Consider the following 23,850-nt stretch of genomic DNA (forward strand, 5'->3'; position numbering starts at 1 on the left):
CCGAGGGTGCACAAAATAAGGGGCTGCATTGTCTGTAGAGAATTTTAAAACAACACAACTAACTAAATGTCTATCTGTTTTTAGGTTGTCTCCATGTACCAACAATTCTAAACAGTGTCAGTGACGGAAGACCCCCAACCTGGAACATTGGACCATACCCTGAGCCCCTCCCGCATGTCCCCGCCCCACACACAGACCCTGGTACACCACCGCTTCTACTCCTAGTTTTTCTTACATTCTACCATTTTATTTGTGAGTCTGATCATCAACCCCCAATACCCTCCCTCTTTGCTGGGTTTCTTGGTACCCCAAGTGATGAGAGAGGAGCAGAGGCTTTATTGGGGAAGGAGAGGAATAACCTTTGAAAACTGTGTCTGCCCTCTCCTCTCCCTGCGAAGGTGTCTGGAAAAGAGCAGCTGGGAAACCAGGCATGGGGCCCAACTCCGGCTTTTCCCCGAGGGCAGACCTTGTCCCCAACTTGGAGTCAGGCTCATGATGGGAAAGGGAGTGCCTATGAGACCCAGCCCTGATGTCCCAGCTTCTCTAAGACTTCCCTGTGCCCCAAGGCAGAGTTAGTCACTTCCTTCTAGAGCTCTCAGAGCACTTCTACACCCCTTTGTGAAAGGCTGGGCACATTGGAGCATCTTAGATCACCCCTCTCTTCAGGGGGCTCCCCAAGGGCAGGAACTTACGCATTCGACTTTTTCCCCCGATTCTGACATAGCAACTAACACACAGCAGAGCTCAAAAATGTCAAGAGGAACCGAAAATGGAATCACACACCGTCTTAATCTTTCCCCATGAAACGTGTCTACTATCGGTCCATGATACATATGGTCTAGGCATCATTGATTGATTCATTCATTTATTCTACATGTTTGTTAATTCTCCACATGTTTGTTAATGTCATTATCATTATGACAGAGTGTTGTTCGTTTTTCTTTATTCTCATTGATCTGAGTAATTTCGTTTGTGAAAGATTAAACTGCAAAGCCGATGGAGGAATAGCAATTCAATACAAAACAGATAAGTTTCTGGAAAGAAATACGGACACTGCAGGTGGAACCCTGCTGCTATTAATTCACTCTGTGGTGATTACAGAGACCTGCAGAAGGAACGGACGAGGAAATGGAGTTTGGGTCATCCTCCGCTAGGGGCAAAGTCTCACGAAAACCGCTGTGCCCTGGCCATCCCACCCAAGGTTGTCCCTGCGATAAGGGCTGTGTAGTGGCCTCAGCACAATTATTACTAATAACGGGTGGGGATGAGCTGGGAGGAAGATGTGACAGGACTCGTTCAGCCTTGTCCAGGCCACACCCAGTTTAGTCAACGACTTCTGAACCCAAAGAATGTCAGAGAAACACAGTGCAGGTTGTACCTGGGGCTTAAAAGTAAAAGCGTCAGCCTGCTCCTGCAGTGACACACAGTCCAATCTTCTACCAGGAAAGAAACGCCTCTCACTGCAAGGGCAGTCTTGAAAGGGAGATCTGTCCTGGAGAACATGCAGCTGTGTTACTGAAAAAAAAAAAAACGAGAGGCTGATCTGATCTTCTTCCTTCCCTTTAAACAGAAGAACTGGTATCATAGCTTCAGTAAGACTCATGTCAGCAACCATCACTGTGAAAACCTTCCTTCCAGGATGAAATTCAACCTCCATAGCCATGTGCTGCGTGGCATTTTAAAATATATTTTCTCGGCACCTGAGATGTAAAAGCATGTAAAATAAATAAAAGCCAATTAACAAGAGCATCTGGGGAGAGGCTGCTGGGGGTGGGGGAGCGACTGGAATGCAGGGGAACTCCTTGGGAAGCGCGCAGCTGACAGCGTCAGCGGCACTTCCTGAGGCCTGGCATTGACCGGTCTGAGAACCTTCCGTGGCCTCTCAAGCAATATTAGCACAGGCAGTGTTTGCAAGCCAATGTCCCACGGGCCGAGCCCAGCTTACAGCTGTGTTTCGTTTGGCTTGAACAGTGTATACGTTTTTTAAAAGTTGGAAATCTATAAATAGGACATATGCTTTCCCGTTTACCACAGTGTTCACTACCCCCACTTGTCCACCGGTTTGTCCTTATGACCTGCCAGGCCTCTGTGGGCATCTAGGTCTGTGAACCCTCTATCCTAGTCTCTGCCTTCAAACTTGGCTGCCCAATGGAATGGTAAAAGGGAGCTTTCGAAAATATGTCTGTGCCCTCCCCGCCCCACCGCTGCCGAGATTCTGATTTAATTATCCTGGGGTGCAGCCTGAGCAGCAGTTTTTAAAGCTCCCCAGATGATTCTAACGTGCAGCAGAACCGGAGAACCCCTGCCCTTGAGAAAGCTCTGACCCCAGGGCATTTTCTACCAGACTGCTTCCCTCTCACCCTGGGCCACCTGGTCAGGTGAAGCATCACCTCGCTCAGACTCCTGCATCTGACCTTCTCTGAAGCGGCTCTAAGCCAAACTCCCCAGAGGATCCCTGATGCCTTGGGAGAGAAGACTCCCTTTGAAATAATGAGTTAGGGTCATTTTTCTAGAGCTTTTAGTAGTTGGTGATTTAGCCACAGGCACATTCAGAATCAATCGACTTTCTCATTTGATTCCTCATACTAGATGTATAACGACATCATGAAGAGAGTATTACTCTCCCAATTTACAGGTAGGAAAATGGTGATACCCAGCTCTAGGTAAAAGCCCCGTTTTGTAACTCAGGCTACGGTTGAATTTATTTCAGTGGCCATTCAGCGCCTGTTATGCCGTTTGGGGAGGGCTCTCTTTCAAAATAGCCCAGACGACTGTGTACAGCCAGAATCTGCTCTGATGAGTCAGTGCCTGTGCCACACTGGTAGGTAAACATTTGAGTTTAGAGACAATGGATTCGCACTAGGCACCAGTCACTGGGTCATATCACCCCTGTTGCTAGAGCCGCGACAAAAGTTATTAAGATGTGGTCCCAGTGCTTGAAGGCTCAAGCCCGGAGGGGGAAAGAGATGCCGAAATACTGGCAGTGGGATATGTTGCACAACCGAAGGGGGTGTAAACCGAGTGAGAGCAATCAGAGGAAAGCATCTATTTCAACCTGGAAACACCAAGAAAGGCTCCATAGAGCAAGAGATGTTTAGACCTGCATTCTGAAGGATGAGTAGGCAGACAAGGGTGGACAGCTGGAGGAACTTGCTGAGCAAAGGCATGGGGATATAGTACTGCGCAGCATGTTCAGAAAACTTGGCTTCAAGTCAGGAAAAGAACTGCAGGTTCCCTTGACAGTTAGTTTATCCTGCTTATCTGTAAACCCGATGGTCCTGAATGGTCTCGATGATTTTTTCAGTATTTGGCCCATTGAGGTGAGTTGCAGGTGAGTTTCCCAGCTGCAACGACAGAGCTCACCGTGGTAATGACATCCCTAGTCTGTTACCTTGCATCTTCCCCTTTTCAAATAGCATTCCAGAAATCTCAAAGTGACCCTTATGCAGCAGATACAGCCACGGGAACAGTGGTATTGCTAATTGCCTTACAGTGGCTAATTCCAGTGGCAGAATTATTTTAAAAATCACAAGAAAAGATAGAAATCACAGAAAAAGAGGACATGAAGTAAACACTAATACTTTGGCGATTTGGTTAAAATCATCTTGGTTATAACCCGAGTCATCTCACTAATTAATAAAGACACTTCAGTGTTTGTAATTTCTCTTAGCCATGTCTTTTAAAATCCACACTGTGGCCCTTACTCTGGACATCCTTTTTAATGCTGTTGAATTCAGAAATTATGGATTTTTTAGTATTCAAACTTAGCGAGTTATCTAAAAGCTTTTACTCGACCTAATTATGGTTCTGCCCTCCAAATGGATGCATCCTCGGAAGTAGCATTATTGTTCGAGATCAGCCCAAATGCCCAAGTGGGTCTGCACTCCCCTCTTCACCGTTGTAGCCTGCAGCTAGTACGTGACTTTGAGACTCCTCAGTATTTTCAACCTGGAAGATGTGTACGAGATTAATTACAAACGGAGAGGCCTCAAGTAGTTCACCCCTCCATTACCAGTAATGAACCTTCTTTCATACTATGAAGAGACTTCTAATTGGGCTTATTTCTCGCAGTAGATATAATAAGTATCCCTCAGAAGTTCACTTTGCCAACTCATTTTGTGAAGTAAATCTGATAATTACATGCAAACTGGAGGGTCCCTTGAGAATAAGCAAATTTCGTGACATTAGATGGTTGGGGGTAGCCACAATGAAAATTCACTACATCACAACGTATACTTGGTTCATTAATCTGTAAATAGAACCTGGCCTTAATTATTCATGATAATAGCCCTTAATATACTAGTTCGCCGCAGCATACTTTGTATCAGTAATGGAGCTTTCCACCCTTTAAGAACTTATTATAATTCTCTGCTATTACATCTTCACTGAGAGGTGGGGTAAGGGCCTGACCAGGTTTTCATGGGAATGTCATGTTCGCAGCCTAATAATCAGGCTTTACTCTTCTGAAGACACTTTCATCCTAAGGATCTCAAAGCGCTTTACGAGCCTTCATTAGTGCCAGGAATACCCCGAAGGCGCTGGGGTTTTACTATCTTTGTTTTATAGGTGAAGAAACAAGACACGGGCTGGTGAAGTGACTTGCCCAAGGTCACAGGACAAATCAGCGGGACATCTGGGAGGGCGCAGGCAGGTTCGGGCAGTGACTGTTTTCCTTCAGCCTTACAAGAAATCATTTGTATGTCTTTGAGCTAGAGGGCATGGCCATGACTTATCTGAATATTTAGGTGGCCCCCATCCACTGTGGCACATGCAAGGCACACAACAGCCCCTCGGCGCCTGCTGAAGGAAGGAATAAACTTCTGATCCTGTAATTCCTTATCAGTACTCGACCTCTTTTATTCACAATTTTTCTCCCACTTTGTAGAGCTCATGGAAGAGTCTTGTGAAGTATGCTAATATGCTGCTGCTGTCACTTCCACGTTTGCACTGTCTAAAAAAGAACTGAGTGTTTGCGGGGGGCTTCTATGAAGAGAGATTTCCATCTCCCATATCATAGGATTTTGATAAAGGATCTTTGCTTGGGTTAGATTCAGCCGTGGTGTTCAAGAGTTCTAGATAATTAAGCAGCACTTTCTCCTTATAAATCTAGCTATTCTTTCTAAACCTTCAAGCTTCAAGAACACTGAGAAAGAGCTTTTAAAAATTATTTTTTTATTGCTAGTGACATCTATAACATGGGTCCTACTTTGAGGGTGGGCAGGGGGAATCTCTTTTGTTTGTTTTGCTTTAAATGTGTGTATTTGATCCCAGCTCAGATTTACATTTAAAACATTTTAAGTGTATGCACTCCCAGTCGTGTGGAATGCCAGGAAACGAGTTCATTCTGCAAGGAATGAGCTTTTCAGCTCTGTCCTTTGTGACAGATTCCAGAGCGTCTCTACCTTAAGGCAGGCGGGTCACCAGGCCGCTTCTGTGACCCCCCCTAACCTGTACCAGGCTGCCGGCAAGCACTCCTGTCAGCTCTGTTTACTCTGGCAAGACTGATGGCATCCAGGTGGATTTCCCAACCCCTGCGCCTCCTCACTCTCCGCCCCCACTTTTCTCCAGCCCATGACTGTGGTTGCATTTGCCAACTGAATAGTTAGGCAGTGAGCTGCTGTGCAAAACTCCAGTCTGCACAAGCGGCTTTGTTCCTGAGTGAAGCCACTCGCTTTGCTTCTAGGAGTGCAGGGCCACCACCTGATTCCTCTACCCTCCCCCTCCCCACCACTGCCCAATTGTCCTCCGGCCTTCAGGAAAATGCGCCTTTGTGCTTGTTACTGCCCCTGCATCCCCGGATGAAGTCACTCGCCTGGGAGGGCTGCGCTGTTAGGCAGATAATCCTGTTAAGCATCTGGAGGGCCTGGTCAGGAGATGTCCGGCTCAAGAATGTCAGGAGTAGATGGAATGGTGCTGGTCGTGGGCTCCCGGCTCGGTGCTGAGGGAAAACAGGCTGCTGCCCTGGTGGACATCAGCCTCGGGTCTGCCAGCTCCCACCGGCTGGCGACAAGCTGCTGACCACAGTGGACTAATTATGAGTGAACGACTGCCCACCAGCGAGAGTTAACGTTAGCCCTTGGATGTGGCATTAAGCACTAAGCACTAGGGACTGGGGCACAAGTAAGACTTCATTCCTGGGTAATGTGTGTGCGGGTGGGGGAAGCAAGGGGTGAAGTTAAAGGACGAGAAAGCAAACACCAAACACGGCGCAGAATCCAGAAAGGGAACGATTCCTGAGGCCGGGAAGGAGGTGAGATGGTCCTCCCTTGCTCCCTTTCCTTCCCTCCTTCCAGGACCAGGACATGGGGGAGAAAAGGGAGGGTGTTCCTGACAGGAGAAATGACACAAGCAAAGGTGCCGAGGCAGGGACTAATAAGCCGAGGTCAGGAAACGTCGACAGAGAGACATGCCTGGTGTCAGGGTTCACAGGAGGAGTAACGGAAGAGTAAGGCTGGGGAGCCAGGTGGGGCAGGTGAGGAGAGCCTCGAGTGCGAGGCAGAGGGCTTACTGAGCAGGCAACAGAAAAAAAGTTCTGGAAGGATTAACCAGGAAGGTGGGAGGGTGACATGATCCAGGTGGTGTTCTAGACAAAGCAATCTGGCATCAGTGTGTAGGCGGAAGAGACGGAACACAGGAAGCCAGGTAACTGTAGTAACCCGCACGTGGTTTGATAAGGGCTGGGCGGTTGCTGTCGAACCTATTCACAGCCTGGAGCCCTCTTCAGCCCCTACCCTCCACGCCCATTCATGGTTAACTTCATTCATCCCTTCGATCTTGGTTTAAATGCCACGTCCTCCGGGGAGATCTCCCTGACTGACTCCAGATTAGGTGGCGTCCCATTACCGTATGTTCCCATAGAAGCCTCGTCGTAATTAAATGTTTTGCCATAATTACCTCATTGTAGTTTTCGTGAAGGGGGGTAAAAATAATATAAAATTTCGCATCTTAACCATTTCTAAGTATACAATTCAGTAGTGTTCAGTATGTTCACATTTTTGTGCGACCACCACCACCATCCATCTTCAGAATTCTTTCATCTTGCAGAACTGGAACTCTGTACTCATTGAACAATACTCTCCATTTCCTTCATCCTCATCCCCTGGCAACCACCATTCTATCTTCTTTATAAATCTGACCACTCTTAGGTACCTCATATAATAATTGGAATCATATAGTATTTGTTTTTGGTGACTGGCTATTTTACTTAGCATACTGTCTTCAGGGGTCATCCATGTGGTAGCAGGTGACAGGATTTCCATCTTGTTGTAGGTGAAATAATATTCCATTTTTATGTATGTAAATATATATGTAATATCCCATTTTGTTTATGCATTCATCTGTCAATGACCACGTGTAGACTTTTAAAAAAACCAATAAAATGAAATAAAATAAAATGGACTCTGATAGAATAGAACAGAATAAAATATCAGAGTGCATTCTTGTAATAGGGGTAAGTATTGCAAGGGAGAGTCACCTGTCAGAACTCCAAAATAGTAAGACTAGCAAAATAGGAAATGAGATTTATAATATGTCCTCAGAATTTATGAACATGAAACAAATTCCTTCTCTATCTTGCATGAACTAATGCTAAGCTGAGTATTAAAGACTTTATATATCTGACTATTTGCACTTTAAACCACCAAAATGAGTGAATGAAGAGTGACAAAATGCTGTTTCTCCTGGCCACGTTTTCCTAGGCATTCTCAATTCTGTGGTGGTATCTGTCTCAGAATATGCACAGGCTGGCTCTCTAGGATCAGCCATCTTGGCTGCATGATCCTGGAGGCTCTCACAAAACCAGAATACAATTCTCCATGACTCAGCTTCGCTGGCCACTGGAGTCTGGATTTACCTCCTAATGTGAGCCCTTCCTCTCTCAATACCCTTCAGTTCTGGGCTCCTAACACCTCAGGTTAAATCCTAGACAGGAGTCCTTCCTTTAGAGCAAGACAATGGATATAAGACAGCTCTCTGAAAAGTTCTTACCTTGCAGCTACAGGTACATAAGTGTGAGGGAGGACACACACGTACATGTATGTATACACACACACACACACACACACACACACACACACACACACACACATTAGGGCCGAGGAAGCAAAGAAGAGAGGTTGTAATTATACCTTGGTGACTATGGGATGTAATGCAGGGGTTATGAGTGGCCATCACCTCAGATCCTTCCCTTAGTCATCAGCAGGGACTTCATCTCCCTTCTCCCCATGTTATCACTTTGTTCTGGCTATTACACAGATGCTTGCATAACCTAAGTACGCACTGAGGTCTGGAGCCTCCCTGGATGCAGAGAGGGCCTCTGCTGACCTATGTCTAGTATACCCGATTGCCCCCAGGCCCCGGTACTGCACTGAGCTGAAGCAAAGTCATCAATAAACATCTCTGCCTGAGAGAATCAACCAAATCTGTATAAACAAAAACTGTGAGCTGCAAATAACTTACACTGGTAGTTGTTTAATATAATAGCCACATCCCTGGACATATATCCACAGTTCAAAAATTCATAAGGCATTTACATTTAGAAAGAAGCTGTGGTTGGGAGGATAATGTGTAATATGATTATGCTAATTTTCAATACAGGCAATAAAACAAAATCAAATTTAAAGAACCATATCTAACATTTGCTTATTATAAGTGAACTTTAAAACTGTTCTTGGAAATCAGAACATGTTATTAAGATGTAGAGATACCGAAGATATGAAATTGATACTGAACTTCCAATATAAATTACAGTTGACCCTTGAACAACACAGGTTTGAACTGCACTCATATGCAGATGGTTTTCAATAACTACCTGTAACTGTCTTTAATCTGGCTGGGAGGCCACGGATGCAGAGGGCTGACTGTTTGCATCGATCTACACCATCTTATAAAGGGGACTTGAGCATCTGTGCATTTGGGTATCCGCAGGGAGTCCTGGAGCTAATCCCCCACAGGTACCGAAGAACAACTAAGTTTTGGGGGAGTCAAAAGTTATATGCAGATTTTTGACTGCACGGGGGTCAGCACCTCGTACTCATACACTGTCCAGGGTCAAACATAAGCATTTGGAAGCAGGACTTAGTCAAAACTGAGTTCAGTGCCCTCTCGAACTCTAATCACGTGGCAATGATAAAATGTAAAAACAGAACACTAAAAATATACGGCTGTGCTCAAAAAGAAAATAAGCACCTCTACAGACCATAATTTATCAGAAATACAAGCTTATAAGTGGTAAGCAGAGTTGATGGGTTCAAAAGTACCACAATGGGGAAGCAAAGCCAGCATCACTGCGGAACAGCACGGTTCCACACTGAGCCATGAGATGGCTGTTCTCAGGTCCTGGGTACAAGGTGGAGCTTCTCCCACCTCCATAGGTATGAGGTTTTTTTTTTAAAAGCCATTGGTCCAGGTGACAGTCTTAACATATTTTTTTCCAGGCTTCTTTAATGAGTAAGGGAGTCCCACCTTAACCTAAGTTTTATACAGTGATCCTAGATCTGGTCCTCACTCTTAACATTAAGTTTTAAATCAACAACGAGTAGATATATTTATTCCAGTAGAAAAGACAATAATAGAGCTGTCTGAAAATGAATTTTAAATAACAATTTTAGGATCTTCAGAGACAAATGAATGAACAACATCCATCAGAACAAGTTATGAAATAAGAACAGGAGAATATGAAAAAAGAACTTATAATAAAACTTAGAATTGAAAAATGTATTCGTTAATGTAAAAAGGATTCCTCTATATGGAACACAAAAAGAAAAGTAGCAAATTGAGAGATAGTGCCAGGAATATACCCAGAACTGAACGTAGAAAGATAAAGATAAATAGAAAGAGCAATTCAGAAACCCAAATAATGACTAGAGAGGTTCCAGCAATATCTAATCACAGTTTGGTGTAAGAGGATAGAAAAAATGATGGAGGGCAATAGTGGAAATGTTGCCTGAGAACTTTTCTTCATACTTAAAGAATACACCAAATACCGAGCAGTATAACTGAAACTAAATTATTCTTAGACACATATCACCATTAAACTGCAGAAAAACCAAGGCCAAAAAGAAATTAAAGCTAGGTAAGAGGCAAGGCAGATTCCTGTTACAGAATGATGATTACATCGACAGTGGACCACTCATCACGAATATCAGAAGCCAACAGTATCCTAATGGACTAACATCATCAATGTGCTAAAGGAAAAAAAAAAAAATCAGTTCAGAATTCCTCGCATGGCTAAACTATCATTCATGAGTGAGAGCAAAATAAAGTCTTTTTCAGATTTACAAACTCCAAGGGTATTTTCCATTCACAGATCCTCACTGAAAAGACTACCAAAGGATTTACTTCGGCAAGAAGAAAAGCGAACTCAAAGGGATGAAATGGGTGCAAAAACAGAATGCCCAAATGGGGAAGAGTATATTGGTAGATTAACCGGGGAGCATAAACTTGGGCCAGAGGTTACCTAAAGATGCATAAGACAAAGAGGAAACATGGAAACGTGGGCAAAACAAAGACTTAAGTCACCAGTATTAATGAGGAAGAATTTGATCTGCCCTAGATTCTCTTTGTTTGGCCATTCAGCAGAGGAGAGATGAGTGACCTGCATCCATTGATTGTTTTATACTCGTCTCATTCCAAGGAAGATTTGGGTCAGCTAACTTGCAGCTATTCCTGGTCTAGTCTTCATTTTCAGATCCAAGAACTTCCTAAGGGAGTCGTTGGCTTTTGATTGAACCTTTGGCACTAGGCCCAGGGAGAGCTCTCCATGTTCAAATGAATCATGGGATGTGGGTTTTTAAGCAATCTAGTCCCTCAAGTCTCCCAGACAAACACAGCAAAGACTTTCAGAATAACTCAAACTCAAAGGAAAAAGGAACATGGGACCTATGAAAAAATTCTGCAGCACTAAAGAATATGGAACATCTTCCTTCTCAAGTAGGTTAACTTAAAGGTAAAGCTGCCTAATATTTCCAATGAGATAAAGGAATTCATCATGTTAATCAATGAACAAGTCAGCGTAAAATGAGAATGCAACAAAATTATGCCCATAATAGCTGAAATTGGGTCTTCATTAAAAGCAATAAAAGCAGAATGGAAACTACAAAGAATTTCCTTATCCAAATAGATGACGTCAAGAATGATATACCAAATACAGAATAAGTCAGTATGAAATATTTTAATGAGGCAAAAGTAAACAATAGTATAAAGAACCTGACAGCCAAACTGTGACTAAAACATTCCTGATAGAGAAGGAACAGCCGGTTAAGAATTAATTATCAAATTTCCCAGAATTTGGGAGGAAAAAAACCTAACATTGGGAATCAAGAGGACTTACTTTACTCCAGATAAGATCAATAAAAAGGAAACAAAATTAATATATACCCTGGAGTATTGTTCTTAAACCTCAAGAGGAAAATATACTTTTAATGTGATAATCAGTTGAGGAGGGAGGAAAGAATTATATTCAAAGGGGTTAAAATCAAGGTTGCATCACGCACCTCTTCTGAAATAATGTTAAAAGAGAAAGGAGAAACACCTACAGGCCACTAAAATGTAGATGTGCCACACAAGGATTTCATTCCTAGTCGTCGATAGTTCATATATAAGGAAAATAGAAAGATATTTTAAGAGATACGAAAACATTAACAAGCCCAGTGCTGTCTCTGCAGAGATTCTTCAAGGGTATACAAATCATTGTAGAATGATTTATTAGAGAATGAGTGAAAGAACTATGAATTGGAAAGTTATGATTGAAAAGAAATAGTGATTGTTACTGAAATGAAGTTATGCAGATAGGTGTAAAAATCTACATTAGGTTTTTACCAGTGACAAGGAAAGAGCGTTACTGATGTCTGAATTATGGATACAGATATTGCAAAAAAGGAAAGACATTTTGAAAAGATAAAAAGAGGACGTTTTATATTGTGGCAGGCGGCTTCTAAGAGGGCTCCTGTAGATGTCTTCCTTCTAGGGTTCAGGTCTTTGTGGATTCTTCTACCCTGCCACATGAGCTGTACCTAGGGATACTCTTCTAACGAAGTACAGCAGAAATGACGAGACATCACCTCCCAGATTAGGTTACAGAAAGATTCTGGCTTCCCTCTTGCTCACCATCTCTTGTTCGATCTTGCTTTCTCCCTTGCTTGCTCTGAGGGAAGAACTGCCACGTTGTGAGCTGTCCTATAGACAGACCCAGGTGTCAAGAAATTGATAACTCTGGCAAACGGCCAGCCAGGATCTGACACCCGCCAGCAGCCTCATGAGTGAGCTTGGAAGTGGGTCTTTTCAGGCCTGCCAACGGCCACATGGGTGAGCGTGGAAGCAAATTCTCCCCTAGTTAAGCCTTGAGATGATTGCGGCCCCAGCTAACACCTTGACTGCAGTCTTATTAGAGACCCTGAGCCAGAGGACTCAGCTAAGCCACATCCTGTAAGATGGTAAATGTTTGTTGTTTAAAGCCACATTTTAGGATAATTCACTACATGGCGATATATAACTAATATATCTATTGTCTGATCATATTTTAGATTTCAGAAGAATGGGATAAAGAAGAGAAGAAGGAAGCTCAGAAGGGCATATTTATTTTTTCCATGAAAGTGAGTGAAAAAATAACCAATTTCGATTAAGTGCAGAACAACAAATTTATAAAATGTTTTAAGACATCATGACTAGGATCAACAAAATGGTGACTGGCTTCCAAACAGCCACAAGTCAAAGAACATATTTCATATGTCAGCATGAAAATAGAAAAGAAACACTGAGAAAGACGGTAATGAAATCTCTCAAGTCAGAGCAAGAGTAGCGATTAGATCAGGCACCATTTTAGAGCATGAGGAATCTCAGATTGGTTTAAAAAGAGAAGCCAACAATATCTACTGACTCGGTAAACAGATATCTATTGAGCACCTACTGGGATACCTGGTGAACAATGTTGATGCTTGAATACAAACAAGCAAATATAATGCAGGATAGTAAGTGCAATGACGAGGGAAGTGCAGGACACAAGAAAAGTTGATTGGCGTAAATTAGTATTTTTACCTCTTTTTTTGTTTTGTTTTGGGCTATCCACATAACAAGATTCCCAAACCCTAAAACACACACGCACACAGGACTGACTGCAGTGAAAATGTTTAATTCGCTGTCATCAGGTTGTGACAGATTAAATAGAGTATGTACCAAAAAAAGGATTAGAGAATAGGAACAACATAATTTTAAGGTGGAATTATATTATATTTTACACGCAAAAACACATTATTTTTACATAACGCCCTCTCAATAAATTCCAATGACTAGAAATTCTATTAGCTATAATTCTGATCATAGTGTAATAAAGTGAGATATCATAAAGTTTAAGACAAAAACTCATTAATAAATTGGAAAGCCTTATACAACAACTGGCAGAAAGAATATTATTATACAATAAGAGATGATTTAGAAAAATGGTTATGGGAATGTTACATAAGAAAACACACAAAATGTGGTTAAAGATACACTTGGAGTTGAATTTATGGCATAAAGTATTTTTTTTAAATAGAATTTAGAATTCCGCTTAAATTTCTAGAACTAGAACACAAAAGAAATCCTAAGAAAAATAAGAGTAAGGAAATGATAAAGGCAAAAAGCTGACTAGTTAAAGGAACAAATAAAATACACGAGATAGTGGCAAATCTAATTAAGAGAAGAAAAGAAAGCAAAATTAGAATTGAGAAAATTGACATAACAGTAGCTATAATGTATTTTAAAATTATTATATAACTTACATAATTATGTTATTGAATTTAAAAATAGCAATTAGATGGACATTTCTCCCTAAAAAATAAAATAATAGAAGAAACAAAGTTTGGAAAGAGTAATAGAAGTCATAGAAAAAAATTATAAAAATAAAACCTCTACCCCTACTGGGAATTATGAAAAAGTAAATATATAGGCGAATGCTGTCCAACCTTAGAGGAACAGATAATTTTCAAGTTAGAAAAAAATTTTCAAGAGCTTTAGGGAAAATGGGGAGCTACCAATTGATTTTACAAAAAAACAGGTCCATGGCCTCTAAACATCTTTGACTTATGTACACACATGTACAGGCCAATTTCCCTTATAAATATAGATGTGAAAACCTCAGATGGAATGGGATTCCAAAGGACGTTGACTCCAATTCAGTCCTTCCAACGATTCTTTATCGAACACCTATTACTGGCCACGGATGATACACCAGACACTGTACAAACTCTGGGAGATACTAAATTAGGAGATATGATCCTTGTCATCAAGGAGCTCAGAGTCTACGTGGGAGGGGACACAGGGAAGAACCATTAAAACGTGTGAAATGCAAATGAAACTTATTCTCAGGAGACAGCAAAGAATGGGGACATCTGGCCCAGCCTGAAGAAAGAAAACATGGGGCTCTGGGCAATGACTTCTTGGAGGACAGTGTGCTTGAACTAAGTCTAAAGGAAGAGTAGGAATTAGCCAAGAGGGAGGTGTGGGAAGCGGTGTTTGGCCTCAGTGGGTGAGGCCATTCCAGGCAGAGGAGATGGGAGTGGAGGCATGGAGGCCAGGATGCTTAGAAAACACTACTACGCACTTCGATGGTCCACAAACCTAGGAGTCTGCATCCTGCTTTTCATACTGCATCCACGGGGTCTAAAGCAAATGTGGCGAATTGTGAAGTATAACAAAAAGTAGGTGGGGGAGGTCAGATCCTGAGAAACACGAGAAGGGCAAGTGGAAGAAGACGAGCCACGAAGGACACGGAACGTAGCCGGTGAGAGAGGAATGAAGAGCACCAGGAGGAGAGATGTCATGGGAATCGTGGTCCACAGGGACTAACAGAAGAGGTAGGTGGTGTGAGCCCATTAGAATAGAAATCGATGAGCTGAGACCACAAGTCTAGACAACTTTGGGAAGCTTGGACAAGAAGAGAAAGTGGAGGTGTGAGATCAAAGGTACATTGTTTTCTGGTTTTAGGGTTGTTTCAGATATCTGCTAGTACATACCAACCCACTCTAAAACTTAGGACTTAGCACGAGGATTATTTCACAGGATTCTATCAATTAACGGAGTTTTTCCGCTGGTCTCTCCATTGGTCACCCTTGAGGCTACATTTAGCTAGTGGGTCATCTGGTTGGGCTGGTTGGGACACTAGGCTTCTCTCTCCACATGAGCTCAGAAGCCCCCTGCTTCCACCCCAAAGTGGTCTCTCATGCTCCGGGGCCTCTTCCACATGGCCATTCTCCTCAAGCAGGACAGTCTGGGTTTCCTTATGACATGGTAGCTGAGCTTTAAAAGGCAATAATCCAAGAGAGATATGCTCAGTTGGAAGCTCTGCCAAGCCTCTTCTTGCATCAGAGCTGCTAATGACCTTTTTAGCCTTGACATGGTCAAGCCCAGAGTCCATGTGAGAGGGGACTATACAAGGGTGTGACTCCTAGGAAAATTGGGAGGGGGATCCACCCATCTAACAGTTCACTATAAGGGTGTTTTTCCCTCTTAATAATGGAATTTAAAATGTCTTTAGGCTCAGCCCAAAAGACGTAGATGAGAGGGAGACTCTGAAAATACGATAAAGAGAAATCATTACCAGAAGGTCCCAGAGGGTGTGCTTGGGAAGGGCAGGGGGAGGAAAACCATCCTCTGAGATTGGAGGGAGAGAGATTAAAAATGGGCGTGCATGTATTTTGGTTAAGTCACTGAGGGAAATAAAAGGGATCAATGTCCATGGAAATGTGGGAGAGTTTCGGAATTTGTGATCACACCCGCGCTCCCATCATTTTGCTTCTCCATCGACACTCGGTCTGCATGTTGAAGATGAGGAGGCTGACGATAGTATTGGTCCAGTTTTAGAATTTGGTCTTTGGATACTGCAGAACGATAGGGGTGCCATGGAGTTAAGGGTTACCGGGGAGAGTAATCTGAACAATAGAAATTGGATTCTGACCCCATAGGTAAGGAAGAGAGGCCAGGAGGGGACTGATAGAGGAACAAGAGGAGTCAGGAAACTGAAGGTCCCCAGGTTAAAAATACACTGCGATATGAATAAAGATGTGAGAAACAACTGAGAAGTCGAAGCTCGGGGAGGTCCAAGGATCGCAGGGCTAGATTCTTAGATGGGGGAACCGTATGACACTGAAATCTAGGAGTTAGTGAAGGTCATGGCGGGGTGGAAAGTTCTAAACCAAACCCGTCAGCAGTGAATGAGGAGAGATGACCAGGAGGTGACAGTATTGCTGAGGGGCCGCGCACACACGAGGATAAAGCCTAGGTCTGGCACTCGGTATTAATAATTATTTATGAAATAAACAAATGACTTTAATCTGTCACCCTTGCTTAACAGATGAGAAAACTGAGGCTCTGAAAGCTGAGATGGGATTACGCAGCTAGTGTTCAGCCAACCAAAGCTTCCTGTCTCCTGACAAAACCACATTGAATGTGGATTTCTTTCCCAGCCCTCCCGGAGGCGACCCATGATTTTATTATTTTATTATCTCAAAACGATTTAAATGGCATTTGTCATTGCTTGGGTGCTGGGATGGAATGTCCCGAAGTTAAATGAATAAAAGGAGTGGATACAAATCTTCCTTGCGGCCTACAGGGGTTTACTCACTTATTGGAAACATATCACATGTATTTTCAAGGCATATTTGTGGAAGCTGGTCTTGTAACCATATCCTCCCCAGTCTGCCAACACTTCATGCTTCTCTCCTCTTCTGGAACTATGGTCTCATCTTCTCTGTTAAGACTCAGAAAATCAGGCACACATACATACACACATACATACACACGCACACACACACACGCACGCACACACACGCACACACACGCACACGCACGCCATAGCTGTCCACCCAGTCACCGTAGATTTTTCCAGACTCTATAGGATTAAAGAAATTAATTAGCCTTCAGCTGAGTAGGTCTGAGGCTGTTAAAGTCTTCCTATTATCCTGAAAGAAAAATGCAAACATCTCCCCCAAAGGCTATCGTCCGTTGTGGAATCCAACTTAAGAAGGAGGGTGGTGACATGCTCCTCTTTCCCACCGGACCACAATTTCAAAGCTTCAAACGTGTGGTAAATCTAACCAAAGATAAAGATTTGCAGGTGTTTTTTGCATAAAAGCAAGAGGGGCAGATGTATCTAAACGTGCTTCTAACCAAATGGGACATCTGCAACCCATTAGGGGTGTCCTGAAGAGAGAAAGTGAGAGGGGCGGCTCCGACAGAAAGCCTGCTCTGCAGAAACGTGAGTGTGAGGACGTGTGTGGACCCTTCTGACAGCATCTGAGGACACTGAGGTTCGAAGAAAAGGTTGCCTTTCCAGAGGTAAACTCCTGCCTCTGCCAAATAACCCGGCTCCTCTTTTACTTCCCTTCGGTCACGTTATCTTTGAAATGTCAGTGCCTTCTCTTTACTCAAGTACACCTACATGTTTTACTATTTAAGACTTGGCAGCCACCTCGGAGAAAGAGAACATTCTCCTCTTTGAATGTGCGGACCTTGCTTTCCTAACACTCGAGAAGAGCCATCCATGTCCCGACTCTGCTTCTTACGCTCCCACACAACAAAGCGAAATTGTCACCATAGGCATGACTTACAGGTTAGTCACTGGCTATTATGCACCCTGTTTCAGACTCCCAGGAAAACCACTAACTTTTATTAAAGTGTGTGTAGCAAAGGCTGTTGCAAAATACCCACGGCTATGAAAACGACTCGGAGGTGTGTGATCGAGTATGTCACTGGGTTTTGTTAACAGGTAGGATCTGTGCCCAGGGCTTGCTGTGGGCCACCCTCTGGCAGTCAGATTAAATTTCAGTGACTGGGCCCACATGGAGCATAACATGGAACCAGGATGCTTTTTAAATGAGTTCCTTCAGCAAGCAAACCAAGTCTGTTTCCTGCACAAAGTCTTCTACCTGCTTACTGGCCTTTTGATAAACCATTAGCACCGGGGCATTTTGATAATTACTAAACTCCCGGTGACAGACAAAACTGGCCTGTTAAAACTTGTGCTGTAATTTGAGGATGAAAAGCCACACCTCTGGGAAACTTTGGTATCAAAACTGACTTGGTGTAAGAGACGAGGTGTCAGAAGCCACAGACTGACAAAGTGGATTTCCAAGTATAGTTGGCAATTACATTTTTAGAAGTCTCCAATTATGCCATTTACAAGAAGGTAATTTTAAGAAGCTACGAGTCAGGAACATGCTTTTAAATTTCTTCATTTATACTATTATAGGTAATGCCCGTATTTATGAAGCACCTACTGTATACAGAAGAGTACAATACAGTAAAAATCAGCAGTCCCCAAACCTCAAAAGCCAATGAAGAAAAGTCTCTTCAAAAATTAAAGTATGTGGCCAATGCACTTCTGGAAAGTATTTTACTTAAGATCAAGGAGAAAATCATGACTACAGCATCAGTGTGCTTGATTAGAAAAATCTCCTCACTTGGCCCAGGGCCTGTGTTAGGAGATTTTCTCCTAATCCTCTGTCACCAATGTCATCTACAAGTGAACAAATGAACAAAGAATTGTGACCAAGGGCACTTGATATTTCACTTTTCTTTCAACCCAGAATAATCTTCCAATGAAAGTGAATATGTTTCTATATCAGTTGAGATGCTTTCTATTGAAATTAAAGGGGAGATTTCAAATTGGTTTAAACGATACAAGAGATTTAATTGTTCACAGGTCTAAAAAGGCCAAAGGTTTCAGGCATGGTTTTCAGATCTTCAGCTGAATTTCCCTACAATTTTCTTAACTCTACTCATCCCCATGTACCAGTTCTGTTCCCCTTCTGATTTTCCTGTTATTCGCAAGATGGCTGCCAGCTATAACAGGGATTTCATGTTTTCTTTACAACCATGAGAAAAGAACAACTGGACTTCTTATAACCACTGTTTTGAGAAGTCAAAAGTGACAACCAAGCAAAAGTCCTGAGCTTTGAGATGACTGGATCACCATGGAACCAATCCCTGTAGCCAGGAAAATACCTTGGTACCACTTGGTTTAAGCATGGGTTACCTGAACCAATCACCTGTGGGGCTGGGGCTGGGGACCTACACAAAGGACATGGCTGTTACCTGCTAGGAAAGGAGTGACGTGGAATTTGAGGAGGTAGTCACAGCATAGTGTCTGCTACAATCCTTCATGCACAGACTCTGAATTACTAAGTGCTTTTTATTCACTATCAGAGATAAGCTCTGTACAGAGGAATCTATTTCCTTTAAATTTGCTAAGTCAGACATTAAAGATGTCTTTTAAGTTTGTTTTTTCATAGCTCTTTTCCCTTAAGAATACACTGAAATCACCCCTCCCCGCCTCGCAAAGAAATGTTTTTAAAGTTTGATATCAGTTTTTAATTCAGAATGATTTAAAATCTATCCTTTATTCCATCTTCCCCAACCCTTTCCTCCCATTTTCCAAAAGCAATATGATCTAATTTGGAATTTTCATTTCTAGTAACCCAAATATTTTCTCCTTCAACTTGGATAATGGAGCATTAAATATACAGAAGAAACCATGTCATGTTCTAAGGTATAAGAAGCCTTGAAAGTTTCCTTCAGATGCATGTTCACCAGCCTCCCAAAACTTATCAAAGCAATGCCTGTCCTGTCCTCATAAATTCACCCCAAATTCATCAACTCAATATGCAAAGTACTGGTCTGAAAGATTTTCAACAACTAAATATTTATTTTACACTTTAATTAGAAATACAGCTCCTTGAGTTTAGAAATGCAATTATAATACTAAATAAAGTGTCCAGGGAGGAGTCCACCTGTAATATTTTCCTCCTACGGCCTTGCTGATGTGAGAATGAGCTGGTCGGAAGACAGGCCACTGCCTTCTTTAAACAATCACTGTTTAAAGGCTATGGAGGACAGACTAAATGAGAAACTAACTTCACATAACCTCAGATATCAAAACAATTGTAGCCAAACTTGCGATATTTTCTCCAAGCATTATACTTGAAAGAACCATCCTACACTTTCAACTTGTTCAAGGTGAAAATGAGTATTCTTTCGCGATTTTAGAGGGTGCCTGCCACTGACGCTCACAATTTGCATTACTGGCAGATGCACTCAGGGAAGAAGTTTAGAATCAGGTCTGGGTATGTTTTCAGTTTGGAATTTACGACTATATCGATCACTCTTCCTCACTGACTTCCCCTCCTTGATTTTAGCAGTGTTGGCTGCCAAAACCCAAAACGCAAGGCATAGTGCATTCCCTTCTGCGTAGCAGGACTCGAAGGCATTTTGGTCTCTTCAACCCCTTGACCTTGTGTGAGAGTGGAGGAAAAGGAACAGTTGTCTGCCACCGAAACCATATGCCACCTTTGGAATGGCCTCATCTCCTCTCTCTTAATAGGGAGCAGCCCTGGGGTTAGGGGGAAGAAGAAGTTGCAACACCTGGGCCAGGCCTGTGGCAGGCCGGCTGCGCCCCCCCACTAAGCAGGCAGCTGTGTGTGTGTGTGTGTGTGTGTGTGTGTGTTGGGGGGGGAGGGCACCTTGGCCCAAATGCTGCTTAGTCAGGCTCCAATGCCTCACTGAGCTGCAGATGTGCCCAGACCTGCCGTCACCAGGTGTCTATGTCTGGGCCGGGAGGTGACGGAACAACTGTGACTCTTGCCTCCTGGTGTTTCCCGACACTGTCCTCAAAGGAATGTGGAAGACTTAGGCAAAGCCGCCTCAGAAGGCCCCTGACAGAGCCACAGCTCTCTGCCCACCCTGCCATGTCAAAAGCCCTGCCCCTTTGGTTTCACACAGTCTTTTTGCCAAGAACCCCAGGGCTGGCTCCTCCTCCAGGCTACCGATGGGCTCAGGTGGGAGGCAACTACGCACCTGTTCTGCTGTAATATGCTGTTCCCATCATTAGAACCCAAACAGCCATAACTAAAGTTATTTATTTTTCTTTTTCATACAGTGATCCATGATTTAAAATACCTTTTTAAAATTAAAAACAATTTTTTTCAAGCTCATTTTCACCACTGCGGAAAACTTTTTGAAAATTAGTTCCCCAAGGAGATGCTCTTTTGTATTTACAAGAAATATTAACAACTAGAGGGAGTTTTATCAGGGTATAAATATTGTAAAGTTTATCAGCACATTAGTGGACTCGGAATCCAACACAAAAAGGTTACTAACCTCTGGGTGGCTTTCGAGAATTCCATTTAAAGCTTAGGCGGCTGTGAACCATTCTCCATCAGGAGTGATGTTCACTCTACAAATATTTATTGCACACCTACTATATACTACAAGCCCAGACCTCTAAAGACATCACTGTATATAGCAGAGGGCGCAAATGAACAGCACATTGACCAGATTCAGCCAGCAAACACATTTTGTCCTACACACACCATATTTATCAAAAATTTGAATTAGTTGCCAACTTTTAAATATCAGAATATTTCCAGCTTCTCTTGAAAACTCAAGAAACTTGGCATAACTGAGCCCGCATTCCTGGCTGATGACAAGAAGAGTAACAACTGCCCACTTCAGACAGGCACTGGCCCTGGATTCACACCACCCCCACCTGCCCAGACCCTCGGCTTGTGCTGGTGGTTCTCATGATAGGCAGCCACGGCACACACAGGGATTTTCTGACTTTGTGTCTTCTCAACTTTTCCCCTGTTTAATAAAGACTTTTTCAGTCCTAGTTATTGTAAAGTTAGAGAAAACATCTTGTTTTTAGGCTCGCTAAAATGAGGAACTTGTCACAAAAGAAATGTGGCAAGGCTAAAGCACAGAGGCAAACAGTGAGGACTAGGAGAGCAGTGTGGCACTCAGGGATGTCCGCACTGGCCCACTGAGGAAGCCGAGGCCCAAAGAAGAGCAAAAACATGCCCAGATCCCATTACTGACCAGTAGGAGAAAAGAAGCGTGTTCTGGATGGTCGTTGGCCAGCTGGGACGACATTCTTTTCTATACGCAGAGGTGAGTTCTCTTTCGCAGTTTCTGCTTACGTATTTCCGAGAAGTGGCAAAGAAGCCCATTAGATCTGGGAATAAATGAGAGGACTGACTTCAGAAGTCACACCGTGATATCGAGTACCTGATTCTAAATGAACCTGCAGAAGATTAATTAGTAATTTTCATCTAGATCTATTGACTCCCTATATGTGGGTCAAAATTATCATATATGAATGAAGAAATGAGGCTATCGATCCCCGTGGAGTGAGTTGGGTGAGGCAGCCTGTTTTCAAATTATGTATGACCAAAATTTTCCTTGTATTTGTTTCTAAGGATAGAGTTAGACAGGTTGATCTTCATATTTGTTGATAGTAGAAAGTTTTACTAAAAGCAATATAATCCAGTTGCAACAAACACAACGATACTGACCGAAATCTTCGAGAGGACAGATTACAGGAAATTTACATGGGCCACTGCCTGGGCCTTAAGACATTCTGGTGTATGTATAATGAGCATATATGATCATTCGGTAGCCCTGCTTCCAAGGACTCTTCTGGTAAGGAACTTCAGTTAATACAAGAATCAGTTTTACGTGCAGCAGAAAGAAAGGGAGGAGAGTTTGTGGAACGAGCTGTCTTATTTAGCCCTAACGATCTGGCCAGAAACAGGGTTTCAAACCTACTTTTAAAGATGAGGACAGTTGAGGCCAAGAAAGCTGACCTCCTCAACCAATTCTCAATCACCAGGAACCAGTTACACCGGGGTCATTCTGCCTCTAAAACCTGAGCGTTGTCTGCTGCTACAACAACTCGTAGCAAAGAGCCCGCTAAAATGAATGGTTGTGACCAAAGACGTTAAGAGAAGGACAGACACAGCTAGGCTAGAGTATGCAATAAGCACAAGAGAAAGCAGACACAGGTGTTTGGGGGAGGGGGGACGTGGTCAGAAGAGGGCAAAGGCACATGGGGTGGAGAGTTGGTTGTGGGTCAGGGAAGGCTTCAAGGAAGCAGTGCCATTTGAGAAAGGCCTTGAAGGATGCACTGTGTTACAGCAGGCAGAGGAAAGAGGAGCAGCAAAGCAGGGTCTGGCACCAGAAAGAAATGGAAGATGAGGAGTTTAGGCTTGGAATTCACAAAGAAAGCTTCATCGAGCGAGGTAGCAATGTGAAGAATAAGTCTTCCCAACACCTGTAAGGCAGGGCAGAGGCCCTCACATGAGAATAGGCGACCCCTGGACCCCATGAAGCCCACCCGGATGCCCACTCTCTTCTCTCCCTTCCCTCCTCTCCCCTCAGAGATCTGTGCCTTTCAGAGCCAGGCACCTCCTGCCTGCCTGACTGCAACTCACTTCTTTCCCCCTTTCATCTCCCATCTTTGCCACCACCTCAGATTGTAGGAGCCTTGCGTTTCCTGTTGAAGGGACTCCACCAGCAGCGAGGCGGGAGGAGGCAGTAGGAAACCCCAAGTCCAGCCTTCAGAGAGAATCCCTTTGGGCAACGACAAAGGGAACAAAAGGCCGGACCGTCCTGAGGTTGCGCGTCTGCCCCGCCCGGGGTCCCGCTTCGCCAGCTGCAGGCCATCTCCGGCAGCTCAGCTCGCAGGGGTCAAGGATGCTCCTTCAGCACAGGCCCCGGAAGCCGCTTCTCCAGGCAGGACCTCCCCAGGCGTTCAAGGGGGCCCAGCCCATTTGGTGTTTGGGGGACATTTCATTTCATTTCATTATCCTTGGCACCCAATCACAGAAGTGAAAAATCTGATCCCGTTTACAACCGAAGCCAGTGAGGCTCAGAGAGCACAGTCCCTGGTCCTGGGAACGCAGGACGCCGCTGGGGCTGTAACCCATGCAACCTCCGCAGGGAAGGGGGCGACCCCCGCCGCGGGAACGCGTCCCCACAGCGCTGCCGGTGGCGAGCGTGGCGAGGCGGGACCCCGAGGGCGCCCCGGGGGAGGCGGGCGGCGGA

At 43.6% G+C, this 23,850-nt stretch overlaps 1 protein-coding gene across 3 annotated transcripts in view; it reads right to left on the minus strand.

Annotated features, from left to right (window-relative positions):
- The window catches only part of SH3GL3 (SH3 domain containing GRB2 like 3, endophilin A3), a 134,203-nt gene extending 112,224 nt beyond the window's left edge, over positions 1-21,979 (minus strand). For 2 of the 3 annotated variants that reach the window (XM_011376098.2, XM_011376099.2), the window contains exon 1: positions 21,844-21,979. In XM_011376098.2, coding sequence (XP_011374400.2) covers positions 21,844-21,897 — 54 coding nt within the window. In that variant the 5' untranslated portion in view covers positions 21,898-21,979. The remainder of the gene's footprint in view (positions 1-21,843) is intronic. The other variant, XM_023520969.1, reaches the window with a different exon arrangement.
- Positions 21,980-23,850: the final 1,871 nt, after the last annotated feature.

Source organism: Pteropus vampyrus, unplaced genomic scaffold (genome assembly GCF_000151845.1).
Source record: "Pteropus vampyrus isolate Shadow unplaced genomic scaffold, Pvam_2.0 Scaffold286, whole genome shotgun sequence".
NCBI lineage: Eukaryota > Metazoa > Chordata > Mammalia > Chiroptera > Pteropodidae > Pteropus > Pteropus vampyrus.